Raw genomic sequence first — 17,003 nt, 5'->3', positions numbered from 1 at the left:
TGTGTTGACTGCCCACTGGGTAATAAATATTCCATGTTTGAATAACAAAACACAAAAGGATGAATTGGTAGATATTGACAGTGCCTTTAAATGGAAGCAGTCCTCTCTTGGATAATTTCTCTACATTCCTCTACACTGTTGTCAAGGTGGTAACACGGCATCATGTTGGTAACTTTCACTTTGAAAGTAGAGTATTTTAGAATACAGGATGCCTCATGCTGCTTCACATAGGAGAATCCAGTACGGGAATAACAGAGCTCTGTGTGGAGTTTGCACATTCTCCCCATGTCTGCATGGGTTTCCTCCGGGTGCTCCGGTTTCCTCCCACAATCCAAAGATGTGCAGGACAGGTGAATTGGCCGTGCTAAATTGCCCATAGTGATAGGTACATTAGTCAAGGGTAAATATAGGGTCGGGGAATGGCTCTTGGTGGGTCATCCTTCGGAGGGTCGGTGTGGACTTGTTGGGCCGAAGGGCCTGTTTCCATACTGTAGGGAATCTAATCTAATCTAATCAAAACATATAGGGTTGTGAGGGTTCCCGGGGAGAAAGCAAAGATATTTCTAAAATCTTCTGGAAGAATGAGCTCAGAAAACTGAAGATCCTGTCACTATTGGTCGAGAGGCAGGGGAGCCAGAGTCAATGGGCGAATGGAGGGGGATGGTTGTCATGGCAATCTGCCATTGTGGGAGTGATAGACGAGTGTGTCTTAGTGCAGGCAGCATCGGCCTCCACAGTGTAGACGTCAAGAAAGAGAGTCTGGGGAGCAAGGGCTGCTGGAGAATTTCTTCTACAACACTTGCTTTGTGATTCAATCCATGCAGGTTAGGTAACTGGGCTTTGTGTCAGCCATCAATATGACCCATCATCATCTTTCTTATCTGTTGGTGCTTTCAGGAGCTCCGTACTGGGCCCGGCCAGACCGGATGGAGAAAAGACTTCATGCAGTGCCAGCGGCTAACACCGTTCGCTTCCGGTGCCCTGCTGCAGGAAATCCCACTCCCACCATCCACTGGCTGAAGAACGGCAAAGAATTCAAGGGCGAGCACCGCATCGGGGGCATTAAGGTGAGTCATTACCCCTGAAAAGACTCATCATGTCAGCTTTCAACCAATGGCAGGACCCCTTCACCTCCCTCATGATTGTCTCGCGCAGGGTGTGTGACTCCACTCAGTGTTTGACAGTGATTTGGTTACACCCATTGTAGTGGAATTTGACTTTCTAACACTGGGTGTAGAAGGGACACTGTGCACTGAGTGAACAGTCTGTCAGAGCTTCAGTCTTTATTTGGTTACCTCATTACAGGAAGAATGTGATGGCACTAGAGAGGGTACAGAGGAGGTTCACCAGGATGTTGTTTGGGATGGACCAATCGAGCTACAAACAGAGACTAGATAGCTTCCTCTAGAGCAGAGAAGACCGAGGGGGGACACGATTGAGGGGTGTAAGAATATGAAGAGTATCAACAGAGCTGGGCTGAGGAGTGGCAGATGGAGTTCAACCCTGCCAAGTGTGAGGTTGTCCATTTTGGAAGAACAAATAAGAATGCGGAATACAGGGTTAATGGTAGGGTTCTTAGTCAGGTGGAGGAACAGAGGGATCTTGGGGTCTATGTACATAGATCTTTGAAGGTTGCCACTCAGGTGGATAGAGTTTGTAAGAAGGCCTATGGAGTATTATCGTTCATTAGCAGAGGGATTGAATTCAAGAGTCGTGAAGTGATGTTGCAGCTGTACAGGACTTTGGTTAGGCCACAGTTGGAGTTCTGTGTGCAGTTCTGGTCGCCTCACTATAGGAAAGATGTGGAAGCTTTGGAGAGGGTGCAGAGAAGATTTACCAGGATGTTGCCTGGAATGGAGAGGAAGTCGTACGAGGATAGGTTGAGAGTTCTCGGCCTTTTCTCGTTGGAACGGCGAAGGATGAGGGGTGACTTGATAGAGGTTTATAAGATGATCAGAGGAATAGATAGAGTAGACAGTCAGAAACTTTTTCCCCAGGTACAACAGAGTGTTACAAGGGGACATAAATTTAAGGTGAAGGGTGGAAGGTATAGGGGAGATGTCAGGGGTGGGTTCTTTACCCAGAGAGTGGTGGGGGCATGGAATGCGCTGCCCGTGGGAGTGGTGGAGTCGGAATCATTGGCGACCTTTAAGCGGCATTTGGATAGGTACATGGATGGGTACTTAATCTAGGTTAGAAGTTCGGCACAACATCGTGGGCCGAAGGGCCTGTTCTGTGCTGTATTGTTCTATGTTCTATGTTCTAACAGGGTGGTTAGAAACCGGCAGTTCCCCTTGGTCGAGGGGTCAATCACAAGAGGGCATAGTTTCAGGGTAAGAGGCAGGAGAGTCAGAGGCGATTTGAAAAAAAAAACGTTTTCCTTCAAGGGGGGATGGGAATCTGGAATGCACTGCCTGGGAGGGTAGTGGAGGCTGGAAACCCTACAACCTTTAAAAAAATATTTGGATGAGTACTTCAAATATCATAACATTCAGAGATCTGGGCCAAGTGCAGGCAATTGGGATTAGCGCACTTCTAGTGATAGCTATATCAGATCCGATGGGCCAAAGGGCCTTTCCTGTGCTGCATGTGGTCCTGCTGCAGTAGATGAACCATAAGATCAAACTGAAGCAGCAGCTGTTGGGATTGAGCTGACCTTGTCCAAGTGAAACAAGTGTACATATGGTTTACAGAATCCCATTTACTCTCTGCAGCTAATTCAGTGTGGAATGTTGTGCGCCTTCAGTCCCGTTTCATAATTAAAAATCCTGTTTCATACTTTAACACTGCCATCAAAAAGAAACAGAAAGGCCCTGCTTCCATTGTTGATTTGTAGATTGTGTGGAGTGAGCTTTAAGATGTGAACATATCCTTCATCCCAACTGCAATTGATCCAATCCAAACGTTAAAAGGTGAGCTCTTCTTCAGCAGGCCTGGAGGGAATTGGCCAAGTTAGGCTGGGGAGAGTGCTCACTAATGACATTTTCCTTTCTCTGACAGAACATGGGTTGGGATAAGAGTGGGGGTTGTGTGTTGAAGAGTCTAGGGTAGGAAGAACACATTCCATGTGACGGGAATCCCACCTGGAACCCACTCACTACCTTTATTCAAAAGTGACCAACTTCTAGAAACTTGACAATGCTCACATCACTTAAAGAACAGAAACAAAAATAGCAAAAGAACAACAGCCATAAAGAAATGAATCCCCCTTTTAGTTTTAGCTCTTAACTTAGTAAAGGAAGTAAATTACCATGTACACTAACATCAAATACTCTTTGGTCTTGTTAAAATTCTCTAAACCTGCTGTCTTTACCATGGCATTGCACATAAACTAAAATGTCAGGTTGGTTTTCAGTTTAAAATTCCACTTTAAAGCAGCTTTCAAATCCTTTCAGGAATCTGCAATGTTTTATAATCCTTCTAAAGCCCATGTGACACTGCATGCTTAACCGCATGAATAAAAGGCTTGTTTTAATCCTTTACCAACCAAGAAAGCCAGCAATTGTGCTGCGAGCTGTAACAAATGTGTCCAAATGTGTTCCTGCTCTTTACACCCTTCTCTTTCTAAACAGCAGCACAAAGGTGTTAACCTTAATCTCTAACAGGGCTCTCCTGAAGCCGCTGACAGTTTGCTGTGGTGCACGTCTTTGAGTGTTGACAGCTTACTGATTTCCTTCCCCAAACAGACAGTGCTCATGTTCGAAGCTAGACCCCTTGCACTGGGCTATCAGTATTCACACCCATATGCCCCTTTCCACTGGATTGCAAACAGGAGTGTGGTTCCCAGACTGGTAATGAAATAAAACCATACCAGAGCAAGTCCTATGGACTTATGTCTGTGCTGTCAGCGGTATTTACTGAGCACGGATAGAGACATTTGCCACTGTCACGTCTCCAGAAAAACTAAACTCCCATCACCATTCCTCCCAACACCTCATGCAGTCAGTGTAAGTGACAACAAACCTTCAAATCAGCTGAAATGGTCACCAAGTTACACTCACCTAGCCAGCATTCAGTTGGAACTGTGAACTGTTCATTGCCTTCCTGAGACAGTGTGTACTCCCTCAGTCAGTGACACTGTTTAATGTATTTGCCCTGACCACGTGGACTGCAGTCGGATCTCCAGTTAAAGCTGAGGGCACAGAGACAGCTTCTTTCCACTTCTGTTCAGCAGTGGGAACCGTGACTTTAAATAAGAACAAGACGAGGAAGAATGATAAACGGGGCAGACACAGACAATGCTGGAGAAACTCAGCAGGTCCTGACAGTACCTCTGGAGAGAGAAAAACCAAGTAGCGTTTAGAGTCCGATATGACTCTTTTCTGAAGCTCAGAAGTATAACCTGAGGGCTGCTGACAGCAATTAGGGGATTGACAGTTGAGCACAGTGCCCCTGAATCTATTAGGTATTTTTAATTCAAATTTTTTCCATGATAAGGGGTTCACACACATCCTTTGCCAAGTAAAGAAACAGAGTTTTGATGGTCTTGAACAATATTTTATTTTTCATCTGTAAAATGTCACAGCCAAACGTGCCCTGAGACATGACAGCTTCTTATAAAACTTCAAAGGCTTCAGTGGGAACTGTTGCATAAGGAGGAAAGCATCTCCAGGTTTTAGCACCATCAAAGTCCCCATTGCTCTGAGGAAGGGATTGTATGAAAGCTGTAGCCATTGTATGTATTCAGGCAGAGGCCGTCAGAAGACAATCAATCGATATACATCAAGGATCTGGATGAAGAGAGCATTGTTACTAAGTTTCCAGATGACACAAAAATAACGTAAAGTGCAGGTGGTTGAGGAAGCAGTGAGGCTGCAGAAGGATTTGGACAGGCTGGAGAGTGGGCATAGAAGTGGCAGGTTGGGATACAGTGTAGGAAAGTTTGAGATTATGCACTTTGGTAGGAAGAATAGTAGCAGAGGTTATGTTGTAAGTGGGGAAAGGCTTCAGAAAAATGAAGCATAAAGGGACTTGGGAATCCTAGTTCAGGATTCTCTTAATGTTCACATGTAATTTCAGTTGGCAGCTAGGAATGCAACTGAAATGTTAGCATTAATTTTAAGAGGGCTAGAATACAAGAGCACGGATGTACTGCTAAGGTTGTACAAGGTTCTTGCCAGGGTCCATTTGGAATATTTTGAGCAGTTTTGGGTCCTGTATCTAAGGAAGCATGTGCTAGTGTTGGAGTGGGTCAGGGAAGGTTTATAAGAGTGATCCTGAGATTGAAAGGCTTCTCACGTGAGGAGCAGTTGAGGAATCTGGGTTTGTACTCGATGGAATTTAGAAAGCTGAGGGGTCGATTTGATTGAAACTTATAGAATACTGAGAGGCCTGCATCGAGTGGGCTTGAAGAAGATGTTTCCACTAGTCAAAGATACTAAGATCTGAGTTGAAGGGGTGACCCTTCAGAACTGAGGTGAGAAGGAATTGCTTCAGCCAGAGGGTAGTGAATCTGTGGAACTCGTTGCACAGGACATGGAGGCCAAGTCATTGAGTGTATTTAGGACGGAGATAGATAGTTAGTGAAGCAATCAAGGGTTGTGGAGAGAAAGCAGGAAAATGGGGTTAAGAAATATATCAGCCATCATCGAATAGTGTAGCAGACTGAATGGGCCAAATGATTTAATTCTGTTCCTAGATCTTATGGTCCAAAAGGAGGCTTTTTCTTGAAGCCTAGGTATGGGGCCATCATCAACTCTTTAGTGCCTCAGAAAATTCTTGAACTTCAAGGGTTTGCCTCTGCAAGATATGGAAATCTCACAGGCAGCAGTCCTAAGGGTGGGTGGACATGAATGGGGGCAATCAGTGGGCAGCGATTAGTCACAGGAACCTAGACAATGCTGGAGAAACTCGACAGACTTGGCTGTATTAGTAGAGAGAGAAAGAAAATTAGTGTTTCAAGTCTAATACTCTTCTTCAGAACTTCCAGAGAGACATGAGGAAAGGCTGTGGTTGCAGGTGCACATGATGGGGATGGGAGGGAGGGGTTGTTGTGCTGGTGGATTGAGGAAGGGGTGTTAGTGTTTGTAGGGGTGGGGCAGAAGGTGTATCATGGTGGCAAGGTTGGGGGTTGGGGTACCATGGTGATAGGGTGGGGGTGGGTTTATTATGGTGAGGTATGGTGGGGGGAGAGTCTATCACAGGGTTGGGATAGAGGAATGTGGTATCGTTATGGGGACCCTGACAGTATGTTTGTGCCTTGCAAGTATGGTCAGGAGTTAGCTCTGTTCCTATTAGAGAGGAGCATTCGACTTTCATGTTCAGAAACCAACAGGAACTCAGGACCCTGGAGAAAACCAGTGACCATTCTCTATCTGTTTCCTTTCTCTAGTTACGACACCAGCAGTGGAGTCTGGTCATGGAGAGTGTTGTTCCCTCAGACCGAGGCAATTACACATGCGTCGTCGAGAACAAATATGGCAGCATTAGTCACACCTACCAGCTGGATGTACTCGGTAAGATGGCTCTTTTCAGATTGACTGGGCAGTGAGTTGAATCAATTGTAATATTGGGTACTAAGTCTGGTCACAGTCAGGCATTAAAATTCCAATCCTAGAAGTTTATCTGGGTTGACACTCCCAAACAGCAATGAAGCGGTCACTGTATTTCAAAGAAGTGATGTTTCTTGCATGAGGTAGCATCTGCTGTTTTAGGCGGCAAGACTCATCATATATGTCACTGTCATAGAGAGAGGAAGGGAACTCTTCCCCATCACAGCCATCCCAAGACAGATCAGCTAGTCATTCATTCCATTGCTGCTTATGGGATCTTACAGTGCACAAATTGGCTGCAACTCTTTCCTAAATCAGTGTGTCTGAAAGGAATCTGTTGCTTGTAAAGTGCTTTGGGGATCCTGTGAAGATGTAATAAAGTGTTATGTAAACACAAGGTTCTTGTTTCATTTTCTTTCCTGAGGCATTGATTCTGTCACTGGCTAATGCTGTCCCTTCCCATGAGCGGCCTATGATATCTCTGCAAGGTGACTAAACCTCAGTAGTGATCTTGCCAGGGTCACCATCACGGTTGTGCCTAACCCTGTCATTTGGAGCACACCTAACCTTCCCAGAGAACTGGCTACAGCAATCTGAGGAAGGGAAATTTAACTTTCATTTCCATTTCTGAAACCAGAGGTGCACAGCCTTTTTACAGCAGCTCAGGTAAGGCGCGTTAACAGGGTGCAGGTTATGCAGGTTGGACTTCTGAGCAAGATCTTCCAGCTGACTTAATCATTGTCACCCGTTCATCACTTGCCACAAAGTCAGAATTGGCCGCAAGGATTGAAATCCGAAGCTCAAATCAACCTTATCCCCTTCATGGAGGCCAGTAGCCACTAGGAATCGACAGTGAGTGGACAGAAGCCAAACCAGCTGTCAATCGTTTTAAATGGGGGCTGGAGGAATATTGGGACAGAAGCAATGTTGGAGATTCTAGGAAGAGGAAAGTCCTGAGAAGACAAGATTACAGGATTGTGGGGAGAATGGGTGGGAGGGTTGTTGTAGTGGAAGGCAGCAGAGCAGTGCTACTGAATGACTGAGATGGAGGAATATTATAGAGGCTAGCTTAATTACCTTGGGGGAGCTGGGAGTATTTATGCAGGACTACCCCATGGGACATTAAATGGGATGAAGTGAGACTGTAACAGTGAGGCATTTATACATCTGTGAAAGGCGAGTACCCTCCAAACTGGAGGGGTACTTAATGATTGGAACAGAAGATGAAAGTAGAAGCTTTAAATTATGGTAATTGTTATTGCGTTAAAAAAAACTCACAATAATTACTTTTGTCTGTAGCAACAATGATTTCTGGTACACTTAAAGGTAATTGTAGAAAATCCAATTGTAAAACTCTTCAGGGAATGGGTAATAAATTGCTGAAGAATCCATATCTACATCCACTTGTGTTGATTAGGGATTCAAATAGGATCACCTTTAGTAAGACGTCATTGTGCAGTCAAACAAGCCGGATAGCTCAAAGTTAACCCATTGACTACATACAGAATACCCAGCCAAAGAGAAAAGGGTTGCAAGGAGTGTTGGTTATTTAGAGTTAAATCATGCATTTTCACAACTAATTATCAGATTCTAGATTAGAGTGGTGCTGGAAAAGCACAGCAGTTCAGGCAGCATCCGAGGAGCAGGAAAATCGACGTTTCGGGCAAAAGCCATCTATTCCTGATGAAGGGCTTTTGCCTGAAACGTCGATATTCCTGCTTCTTGGGTGTTGCCTGAACTGCTGTGCTTTTCCAGCACCACTCTAATCTAGAATCTGATTTCCAGCATCTGCAGTCCTTGTTTTTACAACTAATTCTCAGCTTTTGTTGAAACCTTTAAGAAAATCAGGATCTTCTGTCAATGAAATATTCCATTCTTATCAGTAGAAGTTCAAATATTTTATGAAGTATCAAAGCTAGAAGTAATTACCACAACCATTTCACCTACTTGTCAGTCTTCAAAGAAAGAAAGCCTTGCATAGAGATGCTATCTTCACAACCACAGGATATCCCAAAGCCCTTTTCAGCCAACAAAATACCCGGCAAGTGTAGTCACTGCTGCGTTGTAGGAAGTGGTAGAGTCACTTGTTACACAGCAAGCTCCCACAAACTGCAATGTGATAATGACCAGAAAATCTGTTCTAATAATGTTGGTCAGGAATAAATATCAATCAGGACATTACGGAGAATGCCTTTGTTCATCTTTAAAGTGGAGCTGTGAGTTCTTTCACATCCACCTAAAATGTCAGATGGACAATACTTGGCTTTTGCGAAATGAGTTGATATCAATCAGGACTTGGGGCTGTGTTGAGGAAGGGAAAACCATCCAAAGTTCTTACTCCAGCTCACTGCCTGACAGCCCCTGTTGATTTTCAGATACATCCTGAGGACAGGTAAGACCAGATTCAGAGGGGACAATAGTGAGGCTACAAAAACTCACATCCAAGGTTTCCTTTGGCATAACTCACCATTGGTGGCAATCTTGTTAAAAATGGATGGGTTGCAGTAGCATTTACATATCAATGATTCAAATATTCAGGCCCCCACTTGGGAATGAGGAACAGCAGGGTGTGTCAGAGGGTATTGGTGATTGACTGAACGGCAAGAGAGTGAAAAGGATCATGGGAGCTATTCTGGCAGTTCTGTCCAAAACTCCCTAAGCATCATTAGTACAACCACAGTGGGGTGTACCCAAGAACCTGCTGACCATTTCTAAGCATCACTGACCAAAGTGCATCCCTCACTGGCCTTGTGGAGGTGGTGATGAACCTCCTAGCAATTCAGAGATCATGGGGAAGTCTTGTTGTTTTAGCTGCTTCATATAACATCTTCGAGGAGAAAGTGAGGACTGCAGATGCTGGAGATCAGAGCTGAAAATGTGTTGCTGGAAAAGCGCAGCAGGTCAGGCAGCATCCAAGGAGCAGGAGAATCGACGTTTCGGGCATGAGCCCTTCTTCAGGAAAGAAGGGCTCATGCCCGAAACGTCGATTCTCCTGCTCCTTGGATGCTGCCTGACCTGCTGCACTTTTCCAGCAACACATTTTCAGCTTCATATAACATGCTTACTCAACCTCTCATTAGTTTTGGGAAAATGGGAAGAGAATTTATGATCCATGTGACTCCTTCATGACTACCACATCTGCTAGACAAGAACAAAAGACTAATATTCCAACATTCTGAAAATACATCAACTTTAAAAAGAAATAGCCAGACTTCATTGTAAAAATGATATGACAGAATTGTGGATCATGCAGGAGCCTCATACTAACACTAGAAGCTGAATTTGATCCTAAAACACTCTAGCTCCCTAATGTATTGTTCTTGTTGGAGCTTGGTTAAAAACTATGTATTGCTGCTAACAGTGAGAAGAAGGTTGTGTGGTAATATTAGACACTGTAAAGGTTGAATTAAATAGAACATATTAAATGGGAAATGATGTCACCACAGGAAATGATGTCACCAATCCAAGGAAACTCAAATATATAAATAGAAAGTGGGCTACACCACCAGTGCTTCATTTCGAGGCTCACTGAAGATGTTGCCTAGTATGGTGACAAAATGTCTGAAAACGAACCTTCCAGCTCAGTGAGCAAACCCACATCCAGAACATATTAAAAATAATTTAAATTACCTGTCACACTTGGTGAGATGCATGGAATGACATAAATAATTGCATTTTTAATTCAAAATCACCTTTGTTGATAATTTCCAATGAACATTGACAGCAAGTATTCACAGCAATGTGGTTTCCCCCATTGACTTGTTACACTATCTCATGCCTGTGTTAAATTTAAATCTTGTTTTATCTTTTTCGCTTCTGTTGATCTCCAACTAAGCACCTTGCCAAATGTGCAGACTTCCCTCTGCTGTTATGTATTGTCTCTTTTGTTCTGTTTCATACAGTGGCCCAGCACAAGGTCATTAAAAAAAGGTGCCCTGATGAATGAGCCACTCAGAACATGCAACTAGAGTCACATCATATTTGTACCCTTGCTTTACTGTTCAACACCCATCGCTCTTCAACAACAGACTCATAAACAATATCAAGCATCTCTTCATTTGAGCAAAAGAAAGTGTACAGGTCCAGTACCACTTTTCCAGCAACCATTGCCAGCCCACAACCAACCATGACTAAAGATGAGAATTTTAGTGACAACTTGTGCAATGTGTCCAGGTCAGACTGCCTGTCTTCTTGCTCTTGGATTAATGGTGTGGCAGCGACCTGTTAGTCATTGAGAGCCCCACGCTCACCTATTTTGGGACTAGCAACAATATCTTGTACTTATACCCATATGAAATATTTTGGAGCCCTTTAACAAGAAGAGAGAGGGCAAGAACAAGAGAACAGGAAGGGACCAAGAGCACAGTGTGAAGAATGAAAAGTCAGATTTGAAAGAAGAGAGAACACTGCTGAGTAAGGAGTGGTTTTGGAGATTAAAAGAGACAATGCAAATGTACAAATAAAAGTGAAGCAGAAATGGAGTTTAGAGGAATTAATTATCCACTGGATCATGTAGAGCTCAGTGTTGTAGCAGTTGAAAGCAGCTCCGTCAGTGGCTTGCCATATATTTTATACTCACCTGAGGGATGTGAGCATCACTGGCTGGGCTGGCATTTATTTCCTGTCCTTAGTTGCCCTTGAGAAGGTGGTGGTGAGCTGCATTCTTCAACTGCTGCAGCCCATGTGCTGTAAGAAGACCCTCAATACCTTAGGGAGGGAATTCCAGGATTTTGACCCAGCAACAATGAAGAAACGGCAATATATTTCCAAGTCAGGAAGGTGAGTGGCTTGGAGGGGAACTTGTATCTGATGCCCTTGTCCTTCCAGATGGAAGTGGTCATTGGGTTTGGAAGGTGCTCTCTGAGGATCTTTGGTGAATTTCTGCAGGGCATCTGGTAGATAGAACACACTGCTGCTGCTGTTGGTGGAGAAGGGAGTGGATGATTGTGAAATATTGTTGAGTGAAGAAAGTGTTCCTGAGAGTTTAATTCTCCTGGAATTGACCTGTCAACATTTGTCTTCCTCAAGATTGTGGCTTGTGCTGACAGTGCAGAAAGAGGACAGGCAAGGAACGGTCAGATGAGCCAATGACATTTCGAGTTCTGTACCCAGGATAAAGCTGCCAGCAGTCTTTCCTTACAATGAGGAGAGAATGTCGATTCAGTTCCCTCCTCCAATCCTCTATTCACGCGACCTTGCTTCCATCACCCTTTCTTGTGGCTCAGTGACCTCACTTGGCAACATAACATAAATGCTGAAATTTTTAAAAATCTGTTCATTGGATATGGGTAATGCTGGGCTAAGCCTACATTTATTGCCTATACCTAATTGCCTGGAGGGCAGTTGTGAGTCAACTACATTGCTTTGAGTCTGGAGTCACATGTAGGCCAGATCAGGTAAGGACCACAGATATCCATCGCTAAAGGATATGAGTTGACCTCTGGGCAAATCGTAATAATAATTGTTCTATTCCAAATTAATAGTGCGCTCATGACTTTGTTTTAACCTGAGACGTTTCCTTTACTTTCAGAAAGGTCTCCACATCGGCCTATTCTCCAGGCAGGACTGCCTGCAAACCAGTCAGTGGTCGTGGGTAGTGATGTTGAATTCCACTGCAAGGTCTTCAGTGACGCACAGCCACATATCCAGTGGCTAAAACACGTGGAGGTGAACGGCAGCAAACAGGGCCCGGATGGAGCTCCATATGTCGTGGTGCTGAAAGTAAGTGGCAGATTGATGCACAGTGCAACAGATAATCATGGCAGTCTCACTTGGCAGCACTCACATACCCAAAGGGAAAATATAATTAGCCAAAAGCGTTCAAGGGCCTTGACAGTGACTTGCATTTCCATAGCACCTTTAACATGGGAAAACATTCCCCAAGTGCTCCACAGGAGCAAAAAAAAGTTGTTAAGAGGATTGAGGGTCGTAGAGGAAGGTTTTAAAGGGAGTCTTCACGGAAGAGAGGGAAGCGGAAAGGTTTAAGGTGGAAAGCCGAAAGATTATGGCCAAGATGGCTGAAGTGGGGAGGAAAGTCAAAAGGCGCACAAGAGGCAAATGTTGGAGGAAAGGGGCATTCTCAAAGGGTTATGGTTCTGGAGCAAGTTATACAGATAGGGAAGGAATGAGGCCGTGAGGTTTCGGGGCGAGGTGGTTGTGTAGGTTGGTTGAGGTGGATTCGGACATGAGGATGTGAGTTTTAAATAATAAAGGTGTTGAGAAACATAAATGGATGTTTTCCTGTTGGGTGAATGTATAACCTCTTGTACCACTCAACCAAAGATTACAAAGGCCTATCACTCATCATCTAGTTTGTACTGGTCTTCTCCAGTCAGTGAACTACTTTATTTATTTGATTTATTTATTGTTACAAAATGCAGTGAAAAGTGTCACCGTTCTCTGGTGCCATCTCAAAACACAGCAAAATAAATCAGAACAGAGAAGTTAAAATCAGAAAAGTAAAGAGAGAGAAAGTGCTTCTTGTTGAGTGTTCCACCATGGGCCTGATGCCAGGCACAGTTACCCTTCACCATGGAATGAAAGTCGCCAATCTTCGGTGCCATCTCACCTCCACCAACCCCCTGCCACTATGATTCCTCGCTGGGTCTTGCCAATGCAGATGCCACAGATGCCGCCAGGTAACACATGCTTCCAAATTCGACCCTGCCACCACTGTGAGTCTGCTTTGGGTCCACCTCACCGATGCCACCAGGTCTCATACTATGCCCACCTTCACCTCCGCTGCCCTCTCCATGATTCCGCCCTGGAAGCCGCCACAGACGCTACCGGAAACCCAAACCCGACTCCTGCAGCAGCCGTGAGTCGGCACTAGGACCACCTTGTTGATGCAGAAGCTGCTGGGGGCCCAAACCCACCTCTGACACCACCACTGTCTAAAACATGTGGTGCTGGAAAAGCACAGCAGGTCAAGGCAGCACCCAAGGAGCAGGAGAATCAATGTTTCGAGCATAAACTCTTCATCAGGAATGCCACCATGAGTTTGCGCTGGGGCTCACTCACCATAACCCATTCCATCACCACAATGAGCTCTCCAACAAGAGATAAGTAAAACAGAAGAGACAAAAAAGAGAGAAAAGAAAAGAAACAAAAGGAAAAGTGGACAGAGCTGTGCCCTCAATCCTCTTACCAACTGCACCGCCATCTTACCAGAAAGTTAAATTTCCCCAGTCTGACTTTGAGAAGACTGAACCGATTTAAAGACTTTCCACTGCTATCTCTATCTAACCTCACAAAGAGAAAGAGCCAAATCTGGACCATCCTTTGGGACTGTGCATACACTCATCTTCAAACTAATATGAGCACTTGGAAACGATGGTGGAGAATTGGGACCTGCTCCATTTTTAGATTCCTAAAACACTAGAAGAATAGCAGATGATCTTAACAGGTGTTTACCTCAAAAAACATGAAATCAAATTGGCTCAAATATCCGATGGAATCATGGAAACAAATCCTCCACAAAACAAGGATTAAATTTCCCAAATCCAACCATTAAACTGCAGCTTTGTGTATCTATAAGGTCTTGTGGGGTACATTGGTAGTGTCCCTACCTCTGGGCCAGAAAGTCCAGGTTCAAGTTCTACCTGCCTCAGAGGCATGTCATAATGTGGCTGAACAAATTGATTCATTGTGTCATCATAGTCTTACCACACCATAGGCTGCTCTCTCATCATAGAGAGGTGACTTAACCCGAGGACCACCAGATATCAGGTGAGGGAAGAGGTTGAGAATTAGATTAGATTAGATTCCCTCAATGTGGAAACAGGCCCTTCAGCCCAATAAGTCCACACCGACCCTCCGAAGAGCAACCCACCCAGACCTCTATATTTACCCCGACTAGGCACCCAACACTATGGGCAATTTAGCACAGCCAATTCACCTAATCTGCACATCTTTGAATTGTGGGAGGAAACCGGAGCACCCGGAGGAAACCCATGGGGAGAATGTGCAAACTCCACACAGACAGTTGCCCAAGGTGGGAATTGAACCCGGGTCCCTGGCGCTGTGAGGCAGTAGTGCTAACCACTGAGCCACTGCGCTGCCCCAAGAATCCTTCATGGTAACCTCAAACTGGTGATGGGAATTGAACCCACATTGTTGGCATCACACTGCTCTGCAAATAATCAATCCAGCCAACTAAGCTAAACCGATTCTCAACAAGTTGATTAAAAGGAGTTAGATATAACTGTTAAGGCTAAAAGGATCAAAGGGTATGGGGAGAAAATGGGAACCTGGGACTGGGTTGGATGATCAGCCCTGAATAAACTGAGAGGCAGAACAGGCAATGTACAAAGAAACAATGTAACTAACTAAAACTGAACAGAGTTAACAATTCATGTCAGGTATGACTTTTCTTCAGAACTGAGTTGTACCAGATTCCAACTTTTAACTCCCATTTTTCTCTCTCCTCGGACCTGCTGGGTTTCTCCAGCGCTCTCTCTGTTTCACATTTCCAGTATGTGCAGTGTTCTGCTTTTATAAAACTTGCAGCTGGAAGTGTGTAAGAGTGTAAACTGGTAATGCTGATGATGTTCGCTTCCAGCAGAGTAAGTTCTCGTCGTCTCTGGCCTGTCAGTGTTTGCCAATCTCACAGTACGATGTTTACGGACTGCACTGCCTGACATTGTCGTGCCCAATCTATCTGTGCATTGTCCTGATAATGCGATTATTTTTAAAAATAGCCTGAGTCCTACCCAGGCCAGCTTGAGGAGCTGGGTGCACACCGGAGAGTCCAAACTTGTCGAAGTAAAACAGAGTGCAAGAAAAACTTTGAAGTCCTTGTCTGTCTGCCATTGCGTTGAGCTCAGCGAGATGCTTGGACCTATAGATTGAGTGCAGCCATTTTAAACTGCAGTGTTGTTTAACCAAGGTCCCCATAAATCTGGGATCAGGGAAGAGAGTAGGGAAAAAGAGTGGGGAGTGTAGGGGAGGTGAGGGTGGTGGGGTTTGGAGTGGTGGCCGTTGTGCAGAAACAGCAGAATGTGTGTGGAATGTGCAGAGGGAGCACAAAGAGGATTTTCACATAGCACCAGGACAAACAATGGCATCACATGGACTTAAGAGCCCAGTCAGGAATGAAAGAGCACTGGCCTGGAACTAAACAGCTTTCTGTTCAAGTGAAGTCGAAAGCAGAATGAAGCAAACACTCTGTACAAACAGGACTGAAACACTACTTCAGTACGGCTTGTCTTTCTGGGTTGGACCTGAAGCTTTGGAGCAGCCAGTACTGTAGTGTGAGATCTTCTGAACCACTCATCTTATTGTTCAGAAGTCAGCCCAACATTTTGTGCACCAGCGAGTTCAAACCTGCTTAAAGACATAATGCCTTCTCGTAAAAGTGCTTTTCAATTGTGATTTCTAGGCAGCACAACACTGTAAGATGCTTCAAGGTGCACTGTTTGCATCATTGCACAATGCTGTCAGTCCCCGAGCACAGAGGGAGGGCTGTATCGAGCAGCCTATGCCTGACAATCATGTTTCAAGTGGGTCGCACAGCTCTGAGAACAGTTTTAGCTGTTTCGATCAGAAATGATATAATCATATATGGGTGTGTTATCTGATTGATGGGATAGATTGTGTAACCATGTGTTCATTGTGGTACCAAGTTCGCCTCTGAGTCAAAACATAGGGGGCCACAGGGCCCAATGCAGAGATTTGAGGGGAAATTCTAAGCAGGCACTCCGAGGTGCCAATTATCGCATTTTGAGACTTTAAACCAAGGTCCTAAAGGTAGATGCAAAAGAATTTGTTGCACTTTTCATAGAAAAGCAGGGGATTTCTGAGCGAATATTTATCCCTCAGCCAGGTGGGGGTCATATCACGTGGATGTGGGCGAACTGGCAACCATGGCGATTAATAACAAAACTTTCACAAAGTACTTTAAACGTGAAGGTCTTTGGGATATCTTGGGATTGTGAAAGGTGCTATATAAATGCAAGTGTGTGTGTGTGTGGTATGTATATGTGATATATATATATGTATATATATGGCAAGTAATTCTACCGCTGATAGTGGTTCTAGTTAAAGAGACCATGACGCTGACAGATCATCATGAAGTCCCCACACCCTGGGATCCTTCCTTGAGGTTAGGAAATCTGCTGCTCTTACCCAGCCCAGGCCAAGATGTGACTCCAGGCTCTCACCACTCAGCGATAGCCTGGCCAGGAACACCCAGACATCCCGAGACCAAACATTAAAATAAATCCGGGGAGCTCTCCAGTGCGGATTTGCTACACCACATGGTGCAGCAGCAGGTGAAACACTGAGGGTAGGGGAGGAGGTGGGAGGGGCGGTCTGATGAGAAATGAGCGGCCACAGCATTAACCATTGCTCTCGACTTTAACCAACCAAATGACATTCCTCTGTCTCTTAGGCCGTGATTCCGAATCTAACCAATGGAAAGGACTGGGAGGGGACATCATCATAATGGAGTGGGGGCGGGAGAATTAAACACTGGAATTGAGTGAGGGGGGAATGTCTAGGGGTGTGTGGAAA

The 17,003-nt window shown here is 44.8% G+C and overlaps 1 protein-coding gene across 8 annotated transcripts in view; it reads left to right on the top strand.

The window, feature by feature from the left end:
- The window catches only part of fgfr3 (fibroblast growth factor receptor 3), a 176,508-nt gene that overhangs the window by 127,883 nt on the left and 31,622 nt on the right, over positions 1–17,003 (top strand). For all 8 annotated transcript variants that reach the window (XM_087990990.1, XM_087991016.1, XM_087991007.1 and 5 more), the window contains exons 5-7: positions 898–1,067; positions 6,332–6,455; positions 12,022–12,212. In XM_087990990.1, coding sequence (XP_087847116.1) covers positions 898–1,067; positions 6,332–6,455; positions 12,022–12,212 — 485 coding nt within the window. The remainder of the gene's footprint in view (positions 1–897; positions 1,068–6,331; positions 6,456–12,021; positions 12,213–17,003) is intronic.

Source organism: Chiloscyllium plagiosum, unplaced genomic scaffold (assembly GCF_037043375.1).
Source record: "Chiloscyllium plagiosum isolate Xiang-an unplaced genomic scaffold, Cpla_swu_hap1 HiC_scaffold_1, whole genome shotgun sequence".
Taxonomy (NCBI): domain Eukaryota; kingdom Metazoa; phylum Chordata; class Chondrichthyes; order Orectolobiformes; family Hemiscylliidae; genus Chiloscyllium; species Chiloscyllium plagiosum.
Note: the sequence above shows the minus strand (reverse complement) of the source record. Positions and strands in the feature narration are given on the sequence as shown.